The sequence below is a fragment of the Rattus rattus genome, chromosome 8 (assembly GCF_011064425.1).
Source record: "Rattus rattus isolate New Zealand chromosome 8, Rrattus_CSIRO_v1, whole genome shotgun sequence".
NCBI lineage: Eukaryota > Metazoa > Chordata > Mammalia > Rodentia > Muridae > Rattus > Rattus rattus.
Window position 1 is genome coordinate 82553606 of NC_046161.1, and position 21150 is coordinate 82574755.

The following is a 21150-nucleotide window of genomic DNA, read 5'->3' on the forward strand; positions in this document are numbered from 1 at the left end:
AGACACTAAGCTCCTTTCCATTTTGTTCCTGCCATTTCCAACAGGTAATGGCCTTCTCTGATTCCTGTCAACATAAATGTGTGGATATTATTTATATTATAATTTATATTCCACTACTAGTTCTTTTTTCTTTTTTTCAGAACCTGTTTTCTTCTTGAATATAACAAACACCTTTCTATCATGCATGGGCCCTTTGAAAACATCCTAACAGTTTATTTTAGCATCATGTTGTTTCCTGACTTTGATGATACTATTTCAAAAATCCAAATTTCTTTGCCCAGAACTACTGTTATCCATTAACATATTTTTCACAAAGTCCTTATGGACGCTTGATGGAGAACATATTACACATTCAGTTCACCCACAAGAGTTCAGTATGCTACATGCTACTTTGGTATCATTGCTTCTAATTATCTAAACTAGGGTATATGTATGTAAATACAAACTTTAAAATGGAAGCATATTTACATTATCTGTATTTGCATGAATTTTTCTGTACAAAATCATACCATATTGATTGTTGTAGAAATTCTCACTGCTAATATTTTTAATTTACCTTTCTCTTTTTATCAGATATTTTTATTTACATTTCATATATTATTTACTTTCCCATTTTCATATCCATAAGCTCCCCATCACAGCTCCCTCTCCTTCTTCTATAATGGTGTTCCCCCAACCCAATCACCCCCACTTCACAACTCCTCGCCCTGACATTCCCCTATACTTGGGGTTCAGTCTTGGCAGGACCAAGGGTTTCTCCTCCCACGGGTGCACAACAAGGTCATCCTCTGCTACATAAGCAGCTGGAGCCATGAGTTTGTCCATGTGTAGTCTTTGGGTAGTGGTTTGGTCTCTGGGGGCTCTGGTTGGTTGATATTATTCTTATGGGTTTGCAAGCCCCTTCAGCTCTTTCAATCCTTTTTCTAATTCCTCCAACAGAGAACCCATTCTCAGTTTAATGGTTCACTGATAGCATTCTCCTCTGTACTTATCACGCTCTAGCTGAGCCTCTGAGGAGATGGCTATATCTGGCTCCTGTCAGCATGCACACCTTGCCTTCATCAATATTGTCTAGTTTGGGTGGCAGTATATATACAGGATGAATTACCAGGTGGGGCAGGCTCTAAATGACCATTCCTTCAGTCTCTGCTCCAAACTTTGTCTCCACATCCCCTCCTATGAATTTTTTGTTCCCCCTTTTTAAGAAGGACTGAAGCATCTGCACTTTGGGAATCCTTCTTTTCTACCTTTATGTCTGTGGATTGTATTTTACTTAATTCAAGCTTTGGGGCTAATATCCACTTATCAGTGAGTGCATACCATGTGCATTTTTTGTGATTGGGTTACCTCACTCAGGATGATATTTTCTAGTTCCACCCATTTGCCTATGAATTTCAAGAAGTTTTTTTGATAGCTGAGTAGTACTCCATTGTGTAGATGTACCTCATTTTCTGTATCCATTCCTCTGCTAAAGGGCATCTGGGTCCTTTCCAGCTTCTGGCTATTATAAATGTCTGCTAAAAACATAGTGGAGCATGTGTCTTTGTTGTATGTTAAAGTATCGTTTGGGTATATTCCCAGGAGAGGTATAGCTGGGTCCTCAGGTAGTAGAATGTCCAATTTTCTGAGGAACTTCCAGACTGATTTATAGAGTAGCCGTTCCAGCTTGAAATCCCATCAACAATGGTGGAGTGTTCCCCTTTCTTCAAATCCTCGCCAGCATCTGTTGTCACTTGAGTTTTTTATCTTAGCCATTCTGACTGGTGTGAGGTGGAATCTCAGGGTTGTTATGATTTGCATTTCCCTGATGACTAAGGATGTTGAACATTTCTTAAAGTACTTCTCAGCCATTTGATATTTCTCAGCTGAGAATACTTTGTTTAGCTCTATACTCCATTTTAATAAGGTTATTTGGACCTCTGGAATCTAACTTCTTTAGTTCTTTGTATATATTGGATATCAGCCTTCTATCAGATGTAGGATTGGTAAAGATCTTTTCCCAATCTGTTGGTTGCTGTTTTGTCCTAATGACAGTGTCCTTTGCCTTACATAAGTTTTGTAGTTTTATGAGGTCCCATTTGTCGATTCTTGATCTTAGAGCATAAGCTACTGGTGTTTTGCTCATAAATTTTCAGTATCCATGCATTTGAGGCTCTTCCCCATTTTTCTTCTATCAGTTTGAGTGTATCTGGTTTGATGTGGAGGTCCTTGTTCCATTTGCATTCTTCTACATGCTGACCAGCACCATTTGTTGAAAATGATATCTTTTTTCCATTGGATGTTTTTACCTCCTTTGTCAAAGATCAATTCACCATAGGTGTGTGGGTTCATTCTGTGTCTTCAATTCTATTCGACTGATCTACCTGCTTTTCTCTGTACCAATACCATACAGTTTTTATGACTTTGCTCTGTAATACTGCTTGAGGTCAGGGATGGTGATTCCCCCAGAAGTTCTTTTATTGTTGAGTATAGTTTTCCCTATACTAGTTTATCCTAGTTTTTTTGTTATACCAAATGAATTTGCAAATTGCTCTTTCTAACTCTATAAAAAAATTGGGTTGGAATTTTGATGAGGATTGAATTAAATCTGTAGATTGAATCTGTAGATTGCTTTTGTCAAAATGGTCATTTTTACTATATTAATCCTGCCAATCCATGAGCATGGGAGATCTTTCCATCTTCTGAGCTCTTCAATATCTTTCTTCAGAGACTTGTAATAAAGATCTTTCAGTTGCTGGGTTAGAGCTGAGCTATATTATGTTATTTGTGACTATTGTATAGGGTGTAGTTTCCCTAATTTCTTTCTCAGCCTGATTATCCTTTGAGTTGAAGAAGGCTACTGATTTGTTTGAGCTAATTTTATACCTACCCACTTTGCTCAAGTTGTTTATCAGGCTTAGTAGTTCTCTGGTAGAACTTTTGGAGTAACAAGTATACTATCATATCAGCAGCAAATAGTGATATTTTGACTTCTTCCTTTCCAGTTTATATCCCTTTGACCTTTTGTTGTCTGATTGCTCTGGCTAGGACATATAGTACTGTATTTTATAAGTAGGGAGAGAGTGGGCAGCCTTGTCTAGTACCTGATTTTAGTTGAATTGCTTCAAATTATTCTCCATTTAGTTTGATTTGGCCTACTGTTTTGCTGAGTATTGCTTTTACTATGTTTAGTATGGGCCTTGAACTCTTGATCTTTTCAAGACTTTTAACATGAAGGGATACTGAACTTTGTTAAATGTTTTCTCAACATTCAATGTGATGATCATGTGGATTTGTTCTTTGACTTTGTTTATATAGTGGATTATGTTGATGGATTTCTGTATATTGAACCATCTCTGCATCCCTGGGATGAAGCCTACATGATCATGGAAGATGATTGTTTTGATGTGTTCTTGGATTCGGTTTGCAAGAATTCTATTGAGTATTCTTGCATCAATATTCACAAGGGAAATTGGTCTGACGTTCTCTTCCTTTGTTGGGTCTTTGTGTGGTTTAGGCATAACAGTTAACTGTGGCTTTATAGAAGGAATTGGGTAGTGCTCCTTCTGTTTCTATTTTGTGGATAGTTAGAACAGTATTGGTATGAAGCCTTCTATGAACACTAAATAACCATGAAAGGAATGTATTTAATAAAAATTACAAATTATTATTTCCCCACGCTTAAATAAACAGACACACACACTGATATGGTTTAAAGTACTTCGGAAATTATTTTGAAAACCATTGTCATATATGCTTCATACAGGCAAACCCACCAAGGTTTAGTATTTTAAAACGAAGAGAATCACACAATAGGGAGATAAGAGTGTCACAGGGGGAATGAAAGAAATTTTAATTGCTCTTAGCTCTCCCAGCCCTGTCATTCTATGCAGCTCACACTAATGATAGGGACTCAAGAGATTTTCATTATGTGTGTGTTTCATATATATAATATCAACTGTTATATATCAAAACTTCACTAACTGGTTTGAGAAATTAGCATATGAATTAAGGCACTTGACTTGTAATATGTGAACCACTTAAAATTTGAAATCTGTGTCCTGATCAGACTCTGAGTAAAGAAAGTGGGGGAGTTATTTTTGAACTATTATTACCTACTACAGAGTTATTTTATGTGAAGTTCACTGCCTCTAAAGTTTACACAAAATTGGGACAAAGGTTCCCAAGTAGAAAAAAGGTAAGGATCCAATTCAGTTTCTCTTATACCATTCCACATAGGAATGAGAAAGACATTCCGAGATCCAGTCTCTAGATATTAGGAATGTAATTAATAATGGTCACTCATATTTTGAAGAGATATATGAGAATGCAGGAAAAATTATAAACCTAACATTATCCCAGGCTTGTTTAATGGTTAAGTTGACTTAATGTTAATGATAAGCTTATTTAATTTGCTGTACTGTATCTGAGGTAACAATAAATACACTCCCTAATTGTACTATTGGTCAAACAGAAACTGAGTATAACTAACTTTAATATAATCATTCAATTTGCCTGGATATGTTTAGATTATAATACTCTACCTAAGCCATGCCCCCCATTTCGTACAAGTCATAAGGTAACTTTATTTTATGACATTTTTCTTCCATCATTAAGACGATTTGTTCATTTTAATCAAACATGTAAAGTTTTAAATATTTTGATAATTTTTGTACATCCATAATATTGAGCATGAAAACTGTTATTTTAACACTTGATTTTTGCATAGTATGATATCAAACGGTCTATCTTCCTCTATCCTTCTAGACTGTAGTAGGCTCTTTCTAGACTGTAGAGAAGGCTCTGTGTGATGCATCCTTATCATTCAACCCCTAAAACATCATTTTAGTTTATCACTATTGAATGATTCCTACTCTACATTCACATTCACATCCAATTAATAGCTTCTAGAAGCAGCGTCATCCTGCGAGCATTTGTTACACTTTTCTATAAATGTTACAATAGTTTTGCATATGATTTTTCAGCTAACCACTTCATAAAATGCTATTTTTCAAAGACAATATTTTAACTCTAAGATATGTTTTTAATGTTTCCTGGGTTCATATAACTATGATGTATTTTCCTGAGTTTTAATACGCAAAGCATAACACAAAGGATGTTCGTGGAGATTTAGCAAAGGTTACGGCAAGATAGTACAGAATTATTTAAATAGTTTCTAGATAAATCTTTGAAGTATAATAAAAGTTAAAAGTCTAGATGTATTTTAGTGATTTCATCATTATTGTGTAGCTTTATTTAAAAGTAATTACTTTTTAAATAACATAACTCTGTTTCATTCTCCAAAGGAAATTTTATATTCAGAATCAACATGGGCAAACATGTTAGATATTATACAAACTGAATGAATCCAGGGACAAAAGGAAAGATACTGAATCATTGTACTTAAATGTGATAAGTATTATAGTAAAATCTATAGGAAACAATACAAAAATTCTTACCACGGGGTGAAAGGCAGAGAGACAAGAAGAATTGATAAATATAAAATCTTCCTAAAGTTATCTTACTAAAGATAAATTAAAAATATATTCTGTTCAAAATAGTGTAGAGTGCCATTTATTTGTACAGTCAAACTAAAAGTGGAGGTATCAAGTTAAGCATTCTGAACACACATAAACTGTAACAGTCCATGAGGAAACTTTGGAGGATGTTACATAAATCATCACCTTCATTATTGTGGTGTCATGACTTTCTGGATATGCACAACCTGGACAAATTATAAATATTAAGTATTAGAGGCTGTTGTATGTGATTTCTGCTCCAGTAACACTAAGAGAAAAGCAAGACTGATGACGCAATGTATCAGCTAAAGGGAGAATAGGACAACTGACATAGGCGAGGCTGTTTGAGAATGTCCACCAAGGTCAAAGGCATCGAAATATGAAGGAGTTTTTAAAGGAACAGGAAGCAGAAGAATCTATGACTTCGGGGGAATTTATTCAATTGGGCCAGACACTGATGGCTAGTGTCAAGTGTATGGTGTCACGGTAAGACATAATGGAGCTTTTGGGTTAAGAACCTTTATTTTCCAGGACTTCCTTTCCAGAGTCAGGGAACAGAGGAAATTAGTCAGATGGCCAGTGGGATCAGTGGGAACTATGGAAGCACATGTTTTACTATGTGTTAATATGCTTTGTGCTGGAATGACAGACTATGACATTGTATGATAGCTAGTATGTAATGAACAGAAGAAGTTGATTTGGCTCATGTGTCAAGGTTGGGAAAATGAAATGCAGAAGCCTTCTCTGTCATGGTGCTTAATTGCTGAGAGTGAACTGTCTCAGATAGAAGACACAGAAGAAAGGCTTTAGATTATGTATCTGCCTTCTGTACTTAACTTTTATTGTATTGATAGCTAGAAAGTTTTTAGTTTTCTTTATTTTTGGATTGGAAGGATGAACACACCCTGTGATAATATAACTAGTGGTAAAGACAATAGTTGATTGTATTTTACAGAAATGTCCCAATGTTGAGAAAAACTGGATATTTGAAATAAATCACAAGGTACACAACAGGAAGACAGTAGATGGTAAGTGTTCTATGCAGGTGAAAATGTGCCAGACTGTGAGAGAATCTTTTGTCTGATCAGGCTATTTCAGTGCTCTAATTTAGTTTAAACTTTTATAACACATATAGTAAAGTGTAGCATGTTATAAAATTTTCATTCTTTAAAGTAATTCAGGTTTTTTTTATTTAATGGTGTCTAAAAGGCTTTCATATTAAATAGCAAGCACAAATTTACACCAATGCCATGAAATAAAAAGTATTTTCATATGTATTTATAATAAAAGCCTCACACCCAAGCGCACATATATATATGCATTCTGGGATATCAGATGTGTTCCATTTTGATTGGCCCACCTACATTTGTGACTTAAGCATATGATGCAGATTATTACTACATTGTAGTAAAATTCAAGAGGAAAGAGTTTAAGGGCTCCATTATCCTGTTTCAAGTTAGTTCTGATTTTTGTGGATCACATAGTTTGAATGATGATATAATGACATATATATATGTAAATCAAATTAAAAATATCACATATTTGGTAAGTACATAATTGAGTTTTAAAAAGATCTGGAAAGCATATCTATTGTCACAAGTTATTTTCATTGATTCATGAATGGGAATGCCTTTCTTTTTCTGTATCTCTTTAATTCCCTTCCACACAACTTTGCAATTCTAAGTACAATGATATATTTCTTTTATTTAATGTATATATAAATAAATTATACTTTGTATTAAACTACTAATAAGTTTAATGGTTTTTTTCTTTCATCTTCTGCCATTTGATGATGACCATTGACATGTTTCTTCAAATTTTTTTATATATTAAGTAGAATTTTGATACAGAACATTGTAATTAACAAAGAGCTAGTCTCATCTCTTCATTTATAATTAGAAATGATTTTTAAATATTAAATAAGTTAAATAAATATTAAATCTTAATATTAAATAAATATTTAAATAAATATTTTAATCTCCTTGGTTTCTGTTGTTATGTCTCCTTTTTCATTTCTGATTTTGTTAATTTGGATGGATACAGTCTCTCTACCCCCTATTAGAATGGCTAAGGGTTTATCTATCTTGTTGATTTTCTCAATGAACCAGCTCCTGGTTTTGGTTGATTCTTTGTATACTTTTTTGTTCCTACAGTAGTAGATTTCAGCACTGAGTTTGATTTCTTCCTGCCTTCTATTCTTCTTCAGTGTATTCCCTTCTTTTGTTCTAGAGCTTTCAGCTTTCAGGTGTGATGTCAAGGTGCTAGTGTATGCTCTCACCTATTTCTTTTTTGATTCACTCAGAACTATGAGATTTCCTCTTAGCACTGCTTTCATTGTGTCCAATAAGTTTGGGTATGTTTTGCCTTCATTTTTATTAAACTCTAAATGTCCTTAATTTCTTTGTTTATTTCATCCTTGACTAAATTATCACTGAATAGAACATTGTTCAGCTTCCATGTGTGTGTGGGCTTTCTGTCATCTCTATTGATATTAAAGACCAGCCTTAGTCCATGGTGATCTGATAAAAATGCATGGGATTCAATCTTGTTCTTGTTCTTGTTCTTGTTCTTGTTCTTGTTCTTGTTCTTGTTCTTGTTCTTGTTCTTGTTCTTGTTCTTGTTCTTGTTCTTGTTCTTGTTCTTGTTCTTCTTGTTCTTCTTCTTCTTCTTCTTCTTCTTCTTCTTCTTCTTCTTCTTCTTCTTCTGTTTTGTTGTTGTTGTTGTTGTTGTTCTGTTTTGTTTTTGGTTTTGGGGGGGGTTTTGTTTGGTTGGTTGGTTTTGTTTATTTATTTATTTATTTATTTTTGCTGTCTTGACATATATTTTTCTTTTCTTTCATTGGATATTTTTTATTTACATTTCAAATGTTATCCCTGTTCTCGATTTCCCCTCCAGAAAACTCCTATCCTATCCCCTCTCTCTCCTGCTTCTTTGAGAGTGTTCCCCTGTAGTTCAATCTTGTATCTGTTGAGGCCTGTTTTGTGAATGATTATATGGGCAGTTTTGGAGAGGGCACCATGATGTGCTAAATAGAAGGTGTATTGTTTTGTTTTGGGATGAAATGTTCTATAGACAACCTTTAATGGTTAATAACTTCTGTTACTCTTACTGTGTCTCTGTTTAGTTTCTGTTCCATGATCTGTCCATTGATGAGAGTAGGGTGTTGAAGTCTCCCACTATGATTGTGTGAGATGCAATGTGTGCTTTGAGCTTGGTAAAGTTTCTTTTTGTCCTTGTATTTGGAGCATAGATATTCAGAATTGAGAGTTTATCTTGGTGTATTTTACCTTTGACAAGTATGAACTGTCCTCTTTATCTTTTTATAATTTTTGGTTTAAAGTCGACTTTATCGTATATTAGGATGGCAATTCCAGCATCTTTCTCAGGGCAATTTACTTGGTATACCTTACTCTAAGGTCATGTCTTGCTTTGTCACGGAGGTGTGTTTGCTGTATGCAGCAAAATGCTGGGTCCTCTTTATGTATCCAGTTTGTTAGTCTATTTTTTTTTTTTAACGGAGCTGGGGACCAAACCCAGGGCCTTGCGCTTGCTAGGCAAGTGCTCTACCACTGAGCTAAATCCCCAACCCTAGTCCATGTTTTTTAATTGGGGAATTAATACTATTGATGTTAAGAGATATTAAGGAATAGTGGTTGTTGATCCATGTTATTTTTATTGTTAGAAGGAGAATTATGTTTGCGTGGCTATCTTATTTTCAGTTTGTTGAAAAAAGATTACTTCCTTGCTTTATCTAGCAACTAGTTTCCCTTCTTGGGTTGGAGTTCTCCATTTACTATCCTTTGTAGGGCTGTATTGTATAAAGATATTGAGTAAATTTGCTTTTGTCATGGAATACCTTGGCTTCTCCATATATGTTAATTGAGAGTTTTGCTGGATATAGTAGCCTGGGCTGGCATTTGTGTTTACTTACGGTCTGTGTGACATCAGCCCAGGATCTTCTGGCTTTCACAGTCTCTGGTGAGAGTATGGTGTAATTTTGAAAAGTCTGCCATTATATGTCACTTCCCCTTTTTCCCTCACTGCTTTTAATATTCTTTCTTTATTTTGTGCATTTGGTGTTTTGGTTATTATGTGACAGGAGAAATTTCTTTTCTGGTCTAGTCTATTTGAAGTTCTGTAGGCTTCTTGTATGTTCATGGGCATCTCTTTCTTTGGGTTAGGGAAGATTTCTTCTATAATTTTCTTGAATATATTTACTGCCCTTTTAATTTGGGAATCTTCACACTTTTCTATAGCTATCATCCTTAAGTTTGGTTTTTTCAGTGTGTCCAGTATTTCCTGAGTGTTTTGGGTTAGGAGCTTTTTGCATTGTACATTTTCTTTGACTGTTCTGTCAGTGCTTTCTATGGTATATTTTGTTCCAGAGATTCTCTCTTTTACATCTTTCATTCTCTTGGTGATACTCTCATCTATCATTCCTGATCTCTTTCCTAGGTTTTCTATACTGGATTCTCTCCCTTTGTGATTCCTTTATTGTTTCTATTTTTATTTTTAGATACTGGATGGTTTTGTTCAATTTCTTCACCTGCTTGGTTGTGTTTTCCTGTAACTCTTTAAGGGATTTTTGTCTTTCTTCTTTAAGGGCTACTACCTAATTACCTGTATTGTCCTGTATTTCTTTAAGGGCGTTATCTATGTCCTTCTTAAAGTCCTCTAACTTTATAATGAGATGTGAATTGAAATCTGAATCTAGATTTATAGGTGTTTTGGGATTTCCAGGACTTGCTGTGGTTGGAGAACTGGGTTCTGATGAGGCAAAGTAAACTTCGTTTGTGCTGCTTAGGTTCTTGCGCTTGCCTCTCACCATCTGGTTGTCTCTGGTGTCAGCTGGTCTTGCTGTCTCTGACTGGAGCTTTTCCCTCCTGTGTGCCTGTGACCCTGTGATCTTATGTGTGTCAGCACTCCTGGGAAACCAGCTCTCTCTGGTTGGATTTGGATGTGGAGAGCTGTGTCATAGGGTTAGCTCCTGGGTGCTGACAGAAACTGGAATTTCCTCTTCCTAGCTACTCTGTGATTCCTGTGGGCTGTGGTCTCCTGGAATGTTCCTCTTTGGCTATTGGAGAAAAGTGATGGTCTCACCTGTGAACTTCGATGTGACAGCACTACTGTGAGACCAGCTCTCTCCAGGTGGGACTTGCATATGGAGATCTGTGCCATAGCCTTATCTCCTTGGCACAGACAAATAAATATTTTAAGATTGCTTAAGTTTCATTAACTAATGGTGACAGTTTCTCATAGATATTGTTTGTTTTCCTGGATAATGCTGTTATTTTAATACAAAAATATTTACAAGATAGACATGAGAAATTTCTAGATAACTCTATAGAATTTGTTATAGCTGTTATTTGTGGGTTTATGGAATTCAGATATATATAGACATACTACATATTTATTTTTCCGGAGCTGAGGACCAAACCCAGGGCCTTGCGCTTACTAGGCAAGTGCTCTACCATTGAGCTAAATCCCCAACTCCAGCCTACATATTTATTTGTAAGCCTCATGTTGATGTCTTTTAATGGTAACACCCATGGAGAGCTGTAGGAAACAGAAGAAAACCCAGTAAAAATATTCTAATTCAATGTGAGAATCAACTGAAGAGTGATAAACCATCTTTTTCCCACTTTCTACAAAAAATATTCAGGAGGAAATGGCTGAAGGCAATCATTCCAGAGTGACTGAATTTATCCTCACTGGATTAACAGATAAACCAGAGCTGCAGTTGCCCCTGTTCCTCCTCTTTCTTGGAATCTACCTGCTCACAGTGCTAGGAAACATGGGCATGATCATCCTGATCCTGCTCAGCTCCCATCTCCATACACCCATGTACTTCTTCCTCAGCGGTCTGTCCTTCATTGACCTCGGTTACTCTACTGTCATTATCCCCAAAATGCTGGTAAACTTTGTGACAGAGAAGAATGTCATCTCCTATCCTGGATGCATGACTCAGCTCTACTGCTTCATAGCGTTTGTTTTATGTGAATGTTACATGCTGTCTGCAATGGCATTTGACCGCTATGTTGCCATCTGTAACCCCTTGAGGTATAATGTCACTATGTCTTACCAAGTCTGTTTCTGGATGATAGGTGGCGTGTATAGCATAGGCTTCGTTGAAGCCACAATTCATACTGTTTGCATGCTACGAGTGCTGTTCTGCAAGGCTAATGTAGTAAATCACTTCTTCTGTGATCTTCTTCCATTGTTTCAACTTGCCTGCTCCAGTACTTTTGTCAATGAGACGGTACTTCTGTGCCTCAGTACTCTTAATTTCTGTGTTCCAACTCTGACAATCTTGAGCTCTTACAGCTTTATCATTGCCAGAATCATCCGCATCAAATCCACTGAGAGCAGATTCAAAGCCTTTAGCACATGCAGTTCCCATTTCTCTTCTGTGGCTGTCTTCTTTGGTTCACTGGGATTCGTATACTTTCAGCCATCATCAGTTAGCTCGAAAGATCAAGGCAAAGTGTCTTCTGTGTTTTACACTATCATTGTGCCCATGCTGAATCCCTTGATCTACAGCCTGAGGAATAAAGATGTCAAACTTGCTCTAAATAAGTTGCTTCAAAAGAAAATATTTCATATGTAAAATAATATTTTGCCTTAGTAGAAAGTTCTTATCTCTACAATTTTGATGAGAAAATACCTTTAGACAACAATACATGTGAAATCTTGAAATTTGTGTTAATACACAGTTATTTCCTACCAAAAAATTGTCAAGAAGAATTTGACAAAAAACTTAGGTACATAAAAGAAGCAATTCTGGGGCATCCCAGGGTCTATCAGACTTATGTTAACTACCACAACTTTAAATATTTTTCAAAACACTCACTAAGTCTTCCTATAGTTCACTATGCTTTATGTGAATATAATATGGCTCTTTCCTGGAGATATTTTCCTTTCTTGTTAAAGAAATAAATCCATGCGGTAGAAAGTTATCTACCATCTTGTATTTCTGTATCCTGCTCTGGCAATTTAGTGTATTATCAACCATATGTGAAAAAGTTACCTCTCAATTAAGTAGACTTAACAAAATTGAATAATCCCAAATTATCCTGTCTATACCTCCATATATATATATGTGTGTGTGTGTGTGTGTGTGTGTGTGTGTGTGTGTGTGTGTGTGTGTGTGTTTATTTTACTTAGGCCCTTCAACTTTTTAACCTTTTTGAGGTTAGTGAAATGTATCTTCAGTATTCTGTAATTTTTTTGACTAATATCCATTGACAAAGAAGCCAAGAATATACAAGGAGAAAATAAAGCATCTTCAATAAATGGCACTGGTCTAGCTGGCTGTCTATATGTAGAAAAATGAAATTAGACCTATATTTGTCACCATGCAAAAAGCTCAAGTCAAAATCGATCAAGTGAGAAAGAGCCTTGAACTCATTGGCACAAGAGGAAATTTCCTAAACAGAACTCCAATGGCTCATGTTTTAAGGTCAAGAATTGATAAATGGGACCTCGTGAAATGGAAAAGCTTCTGTAAGGCAAATGACATACTTAATAAGACAAATTGGCAACAAATTAGAAAAAAAATCTTCACTAACCCACCTCCGATAGAAGGCTAATATCCAAAATATAGAAAGAACTCAAGAAGTTAACCACTAAAAGTCCAAAGAACCCAGTTAAGAAATGGAGTATAGGGTTGGGGATTTAGCTCAGTTGTAGAGCGCTTGCCTAGCAAGCGCAAGGCCCTGGGTTCGGTCCCCGGCTCCAATAAAAAAAAGAAAAGAGAAAAAAAAAATAAAGAAATGGGGTATAGAACTAAACCAAGAATTCACAACAGAGGAATCTCAAGTGGCTGAGAAGCACCTAAAGAAATGTTCAATGTCCTTAGAGATTAAGGAAATACAAATCAAAACGACCCTGAGATTCTACCTTAAGACCAAAATCTTAGGTGACAGAAGATGCTAGTGAGGATGTGGAGAAAGAGGAGCACTCCTTCACAGCTGATGGGATTGCAGAGTAATGCAACCACTCTGGAAATCGATTTGGAGTTTCCTCAGAAAAATTGGAAATAGACCTACCTAAAGATCCACTAATATCACTCTTGGGAATATAACCAAAAGATGCTCCACCATGCCACAGGGGCACATGTTCTATTGTGTTCATAGTTGCCTTACTTGTGATAGCCAGAAGCTGAAAACAACCCACATGTCCCATGACAGAAGAATGGATACAGAAATGTGGTTCATTTAAACAATGGAATACTTCTCAGCTACTAAGAATGAGAACATCCTGAGTTTTGCAGTCAAATGGACAGAATTAGAAAATATCATCCTGAGTGAGGTAACTCAAACTCATCATTATATCTTTATTTATCAAGGACTCATTTCTTTTAAAATTTCATGTATGCATATAATATGTCTTAATCATGTGGGTAACTACATATTCTGTGTTATTTCAGGTGTTGATTGTGTTCCTGATAATTCCTGTAAATTTCAAAGCCACTTTGGCATAGCACCGAGGAGAAGAGTAGAGACATCTCCAGGTAGCACCATGCTTTTCCTCTCCCCTCTGTTGTGCCTGTGTCCACCAGCACAGCATTAGCCTCCTCTTTCCTCTTTATTGAGCATTAGTCTGCTTACCCTCCAAAGACTACATCAGATATGTCTCTTAACAGTTATAGGAGAGGACTGGCTTTTAGCTTGCTTCAAATGCATGATGGTAACATGTCAGGTTTTCTTTGTCATGAGATAGAAGAGTTCATTTCCCCTCTTTGAATATGTATTACATACCTATATGCATTTTCAAATACCATTACAAAACAATAAATATCAAAAGTTTTAATAATTAGAAAGAGCCAAACATTCTACTATGAAATATGAAATATTGTGATAAACTTGGATTAAAAACACCATGCAGAGTTTGTCTTTTATTTCTCGGATTCAAGATTTCCATCCTTTCAGGAACAAAAGTGGGTCACCATCACCACATGCCAGAAGGCAGAGTGTGATACAAAAAGTGACCAGGGATAATTTGCCCCTAAAGGACCTTCCTGCAGTGACCTATTTTCTTCAGGTGTGCCCCACCTTTCAGCGTTTCCAGATCCTCACAAAATCAGCAGTGGATAAGTTTTCAGAACATTGGCTACAGGAGCCATTTCAGATTAAATCCATAAATCCCCCATGCCTGCATTGATTGTTCATTTTACATATATATATATATATATATATATATATATATATATATGGAAGAGATATATAAAAGCAGCAATGGATGTTTTAATGAACAGCAAACTGCTCTCAACCTTATCCTCTCAGCACTAATTATGCTTATGGGGCAGATAGTAGAAAGGATTTTCAGTTTACGTTCAGCTGCAAAAAATCTTGAGATCAATAGATAGAACACAAACCTAAATATTTGAACGAGCAAAGCTCTGGAGTCTGAATTCTTTTGGTAGACAGATTATAGAAATAATTATTTTCATAATAGTTTATTTTAAGACAAAGTCATAATTTGTTCTCATGTATCCTATGAATTTGTTTTGTAACCCAGGCTGTTCTGTGAAAAATCTTCATTAGTCATCCTTCTGACTGGGCAGATTAAAGGCACGTGTCATAAATTGGCCAATCATAAAGTTTGTTATTTAGTCATCATTTTCAGTAAAACGTTGTAATTTCAGAGATGGTGTGAGAAGTCCCAGTGGAGAAGAGAGGTTGATGCACAAAGATATAGATCCAAGATCATCACCCAAACCATAAGCTGAGCGTGGCAGTATACATATAACCCAGGTGCTGGGAGAGGGAGAGACTGAATATGGCCTGACAACCTACCCAAAATCTTATAAAATGCCAAGCTCAAGACCCAGCAAGATACTCAACATTAGGAAAAATGGAGGACAGCCATAAAGATCATTGCGTGCTATGGCCTCTGCCTGAGCATGCATGGAAGTGTACATGTACTAACACATAAGTACATATATGCATAAAACACATGAATTCGAAAAAGAAAATAAGAAGAAATGAACATTTTGGACATCTGAAAAAGGCTTGTGAGAATTGTAGTGTATGTGAGTTTGATGTTAATTCCACATGGATTATAAATATTCTATAAAAATTAAATTATTGAACTATAACCCAGTAAAGATTTAAAAAATTCCCAAAGCTATAGAGACACAAAAAATATATAAACAATGATCTAGGAATTTTTCATCTTCCTTTCCTTATTTCTTTTCCTTCTTCCTTCCTTCCTTTTTTTCTAACTTTCATTCAAGAAAATAAGCAGAATTTTTTGAAATTCAACTTTTATCTCAGAATTAATTTATACTTACAGAAAAATCGACAAGATTAATAGATCCCCTAAGTATATACTACCCCTGTCTTGCCTCCTATTACCATCAAAATGGCACACTCATTTAATCTAATCAGCTATAAGTTGGTGCATCTCCCAACATCAGACAAGCTTTTTTGCAGTAGATTATGATGCACACAGAGACATACAGTAGTTGGGGTGTGGAACAGAAGTGATTGCAAGTGCTCAGCCCTAATTACAGCAATAGTAAAAAGCCCCTCAGAATGTTCAGGTATCACATCAGAATAAAGAAAACAAAATAAATAAACACCAACAAAACCAGTAAGACAGAAAGTGACAGATGTAGTGACTGGCAAAAGAAAACAACATTTGAAGGACATTTATATATGTGAAATCATAAAAGTTGTGGCAGCATGTCCACTACCTGCATAAGCTCAAGTCATACAAAGTCCCAGCATTGCTGAAGGATGTCCTAAATCGCACCCTTATCTGTGGAGCTATAGAAATTGGTATCTGCTGTGAGAAGGGAAGTTTTCTATAAAGTCAACCATATTCCTGTAGATATCCACACAAAAGTGTGAAAAATATGAGTAATAAAAATTACACTCAATAATTTAATTTGTAAAAGAGGGTGAGGCCTCAAAATGGAATGGGGAGTTGAGTCTGAGAGAAGATGGGGAAGGGGAATTAAGATCATAGAAATACAATGTACAAAATCATCAAAGAATTAACAAATTATCTTTAAAAATACAAACATCCAATATGACTTTAATGTTTATTTATTTATGCCTTATGTTTCATTCTCATTTTCTTATTTTTTCTCACTGTCATTTTTGCTATTGAAAATTTCACTGTACTTAATCTAAGTACAGTTAGTTTCCATGGCATCTTGTGCTCCTGCTTACTGACTCAATTGCTTTATTTATGTGTGGGTGGAGCAAGTTTTATAGTTTTGAGAATAATAGATATTGTTCAGGGTGGTGATCATGTCAGAATGAGCTGATGAGTTTTAGGTCACTATGTTTTGTCACTGGCAAACTGCCACAGCATTTGTGGTTCTCCTCATACCATAACAAGAACCAGTGTTTGGACCCCTGTGAGGGGATGGATGACTGTGTTCCATTTGTTTTAGATCGGGGTGCTTACATAAATTATCAGGAATTTTCCTGTATTGAGGATTTGCCCCTTATCCTGTACTCATTTGTTTTTTCACATTTTCACATCTCCATAAATGAATGGATATCAGTTTTTTTCTGATTAATTTTCCACTACCAATGACTTCATATTGTCCTTTAAGTTATTGAATTCAGACATTTGAAACCATTTTTTCCTACTGTACTTAGGTCTGTTGGACACCTTACGTTATATTATTCCAATATCTTTCCCCTTCTTGGCAATAAAAGACATCCAAAATATCTTATATTATTTAACTGTATTTAGTTCTACAGTTGATACCAATTTCCAAACTTACATCAGAATGTTCATCTCTAGCGCTTCCACTGAAGTTATATTTTGAAAGAACCCAGATGCCCTTCAACAGAGGAATGGATACAGAAAATATGGTACATCTACACAATGGAATATTACTCAGCTATCAAAAACAATGACTTTATGAAATTCATAGGCAAATGGATAGAACTGAAAATATCATCCTGAGTGAGGTAACCCAATCACAGAAAAACACACATGGTATGCACTCATTGATAAGTGGATATTAGCCCAAATGCTTGAATAACTCTAAATGCACAGAACACATGAAACTCAAGAAGGATGACCAAAATGTGAATGCTTCACTCCTTCTTTAAAAGGAGAACAAGAATACCCTTGGGAGGGAATAGGGAGGCAAAGATTAAAACAGAGGCAGAAGGAACACTCATTCAGAGCCTGCCCCACATGTGGCCCATACATATACAGCCACCCAATTAGACAAGATGGATGAAGCAAAGAAGTGCAGACCGACAGGAGCCGGATGTAGATCTCTCCTGAGAGACACAGCCAGAATACAGCAAATACATAGGTGAATGCCATCATTAATCCACTGAACTGAGAGCGGGAACCCCTGTTGAAGGAATCAGAGAAAGGACTGGAAGAGCTTGAAGGGGCTGAGACCCCATATGAACAACAATGCCAACCAACCAGAGCTTTAGGGACTAAGCCACTACCTAAAGACTATACATGGACTGACCCTGGGCTCCAACCTCATAGGTAGCAATGAATAGCCTAGTAAGAGCACCAGTGGAAGGGGAAGCCCTTGGTCCTGCTAAAACTGAACCCCCAGTGAACGTGATTGTTGGGAGAGGGCAGTAATGGGAGAAGGATGGGGAGGGGAATACCCATATAGAAGGGGAGGGGGAGGGGTTAGGGGGATGTTGGCCAGGAAACCGGGAAAGGGAATAACAATTGAAATGTAAATAAGAAATACTCAAGTTAATAAAGGAAAAAAAAGAAAATACAATGTAATGATTTTTAAAATGTCTTCTAAAGGTTTTCTTTTCCTTCAACTTATGTATCTATGTCTCTTTGTGCATGTGTACTAATGTATGGGTTCTCATGGAGGGCAGAAGGGAGCCTCATATGTTTCTGCAGCTACAATGATAGACATTTGTGAACACATAGGTACTGTAGAGTGAACTCAAATCCACTACAAGAGCAGTTAAGTGGTATAAACTTCCCAGCCAATTGCTCCAGTCCCTAGTTAGCAACATTTAAAAGCAATTACAAATCATTTTCTATTTCTGCAACCCTTAAAAATTGAAAATGACTAAACTCACATTCTCCAATATTTCAGAAACTGTCTTCAAGTTATGAAAACTTCTTACAATTGTATCAAAGCCTTAGGTTCTAGACTTTAACTTAATTGCAGATATGATTTTGAAGGGAAAAAAGATTTGTACTTATGGGAATTAATGTGTGTTATAAAAAAGGATAATAAAGGAAACTTTAATTGTTCTTGTCTCACAACAGTCCATCCCTTGTGAAAAGAAACCTTGAGAGAATTTCTTTTTAAATATAATGTTAATGAAAACTCAGTATGAAATACTATGTGACAATAATATGATTCAGGTAAGTGCCTTAAAAAGCTTAGAGGACTTTCTGGACAATGAAATTTCTTGTGCATGTACACTACTCAGGAGAGATTTCCTACTGACCCATGAAATACAGGAAACTTGTAGTTTTACTGTGGATTATCAGCATCAACAAATGGAAAGAGATTTCACATAAGAGTACTGGACCTACAGTTCACAACTCAGTGAGGCAGGTTTCCATGGAAAGAAAATGTGAGCATGTGAGTTTCATTTCTGCTCACGCCACTCCAGCTCAGACTTTTGGAGGCCCATCTTGAATTCTAGACGTCAGATGTCAGCATTTCTACACCCTGACTGACAAGGATCATTCCTACTTCCCAATAGCACATCAACATGCAGGAAAGACTTGACCATGTTCATACTTCTACCTATGCTTATTCCATTCTCAAGCTTGAGGAGTCTTGTTGTTACCAAAAATACATTTAAAGTAACATACAGTAAGTGTGAAACTGATTTGTTGCTGGTCATACAAGTATTAGGTGAACAGTAAGTTTTAATGGATATCTTCAAATTACACAACGCTTATTAAATGCATATACAAATCAATATTCTTCATCTGGTGGTATTTAATTTGTGTTTCTATCATTTCCACTATGTTAGTGCTCTTGATTCGTTCAATAAACCTTTGAAATGATTAATTTATTTTACTATTTTTATGAATCCAAAATTTAATATAAAACTTATTATAGCAATATTTCTATCACTTTATAACAAAAACTTGTTATAATAATACTTGCTATTACTGAAATCTATAGGTTTACGATATTTCTCCTAGTTGTTTTATACTTGATTTTCATTTAAAAAGCATCCATTGGCCACGTTCTGGGCCAAGCATACAGCAACTGTGTTCCTGTGGACCTCCTATCAGGATATACAATTGCTCTGCCTCCCTCTTACATTCAATATTAGATAATTTTGAGGAGCAGAGACCCTGTAATCTTTGTATTTCTATCTTGAATCTCAGAACACCATTTCTGTTTGTCACTATTAAATTCTTTTACTGTTAATTCACATTTACCTCTTCCTGAAACATTAACAATAATTATCTTAGTTTACAAATTTCACAATAATTTTGTGAATGATACAAACTAAGCTATGGATAAAGTACATTTTCAAAACATGCTGAAATATAAATTTCTACAGAATTACAACTCAAGATAAATCACCCTTAGGGTAAATTTTAGATGCTTTCTACATTTGTGTAAATGGGCAATGCTGTATTCTGTGTTCAGGGATAAGCAATGTGTAATGTGCAGAAGATGACTAATGACATGTAGAAAATAATTTGCATAATGCAAAACTACTTAAATCTTTTACTGTATTAGTCTACCAAGATCACCATGAAACAAACCCTCTGGAAATGCCTAAGCAATCATATATTTATGCTGAGTCATCATTCAATTCTCCGGAAATAACCCAATGTTTATTTCCAAAAGGCAATCTTATTTGAAATTACACGGAAACACGAAGGACATGCAAAGTGAAATAATGCTGCAAAAAAAGAAGAAATGATCAGTTATTTCACATACATAGGGTAAGTATAAAAGTCAAACCACTACCCAAAGACTGTCCATGGACTGACTTTGGGCTCCAACTGCATATATAGCAGTGAATAGACTTGTTGGGGCACAAGTGGAAGGGGAAGCCCTTGTTCCTGACAAGGTTGAACCCCCAGTGCAGGGGATTGTTGGACGGGGGAAGGGAAGGGGAAAGGTAGATGGGGAGGGGAACACCCTTATAGAAGGAGTGAGGGAGGATGTAGGCGGCTAATGGGCAGAAAGCAGGGAAAGGAAATAACATTTGAAATGGAAATAAGAAATACCCAATTAAATAAAAATGGTTTTAAAAAAAGTCAAATCCAAAGAATAGAACATAAAAGTGATTCCTAGAGCATGAGGGGTGGGCTAGACAGGGAGGACTTGTCCAGTAAGTAATAATTTTTACTAATTTTACATGAGTAAAGTCTAATACACTGAATAGTATACTGTTTGTGGTTTATAGTTAAGTATTATACTTAGAACTTAAGATAGAAATCAGCTTAATAAGCATTCTAAACACCTTTAAAGAAAGCTAGCAAAATATGACCTAAAAACTTGTAGTGTTAGACAAGGAGGCACAAAGTGTACACAAAGCAGAGCACTAGAGTCTGCACATGAGACCAAGCTCATTCTTCTGCTCCATATCTACATGGGACACCTAACTTGTTTTCCTCTTATTAAACGGGTGATCTTATAAAGTGGTCTCTCTTTTAAGGTTCTACTTCTTTATCCACACTATTACATTATATTCCC

General features: G+C 35.8%; 1 protein-coding gene across 1 annotated transcript; it reads left to right on the forward strand.

Annotated features, from left to right (window-relative positions):
* The first annotated feature begins 11160 nt into the window (after window positions 1-11160).
* Window positions 11161-12105, forward strand: LOC116907317 (olfactory receptor 150-like). The gene has a single exon (XM_032910262.1). The coding sequence runs from the start codon at window positions 11167-11169 to the stop codon at window positions 12103-12105; it is 939 nt and encodes a 312-aa protein (XP_032766153.1). The 5' UTR covers window positions 11161-11166.
* Window positions 12106-21150: the final 9045 nt, after the last annotated feature.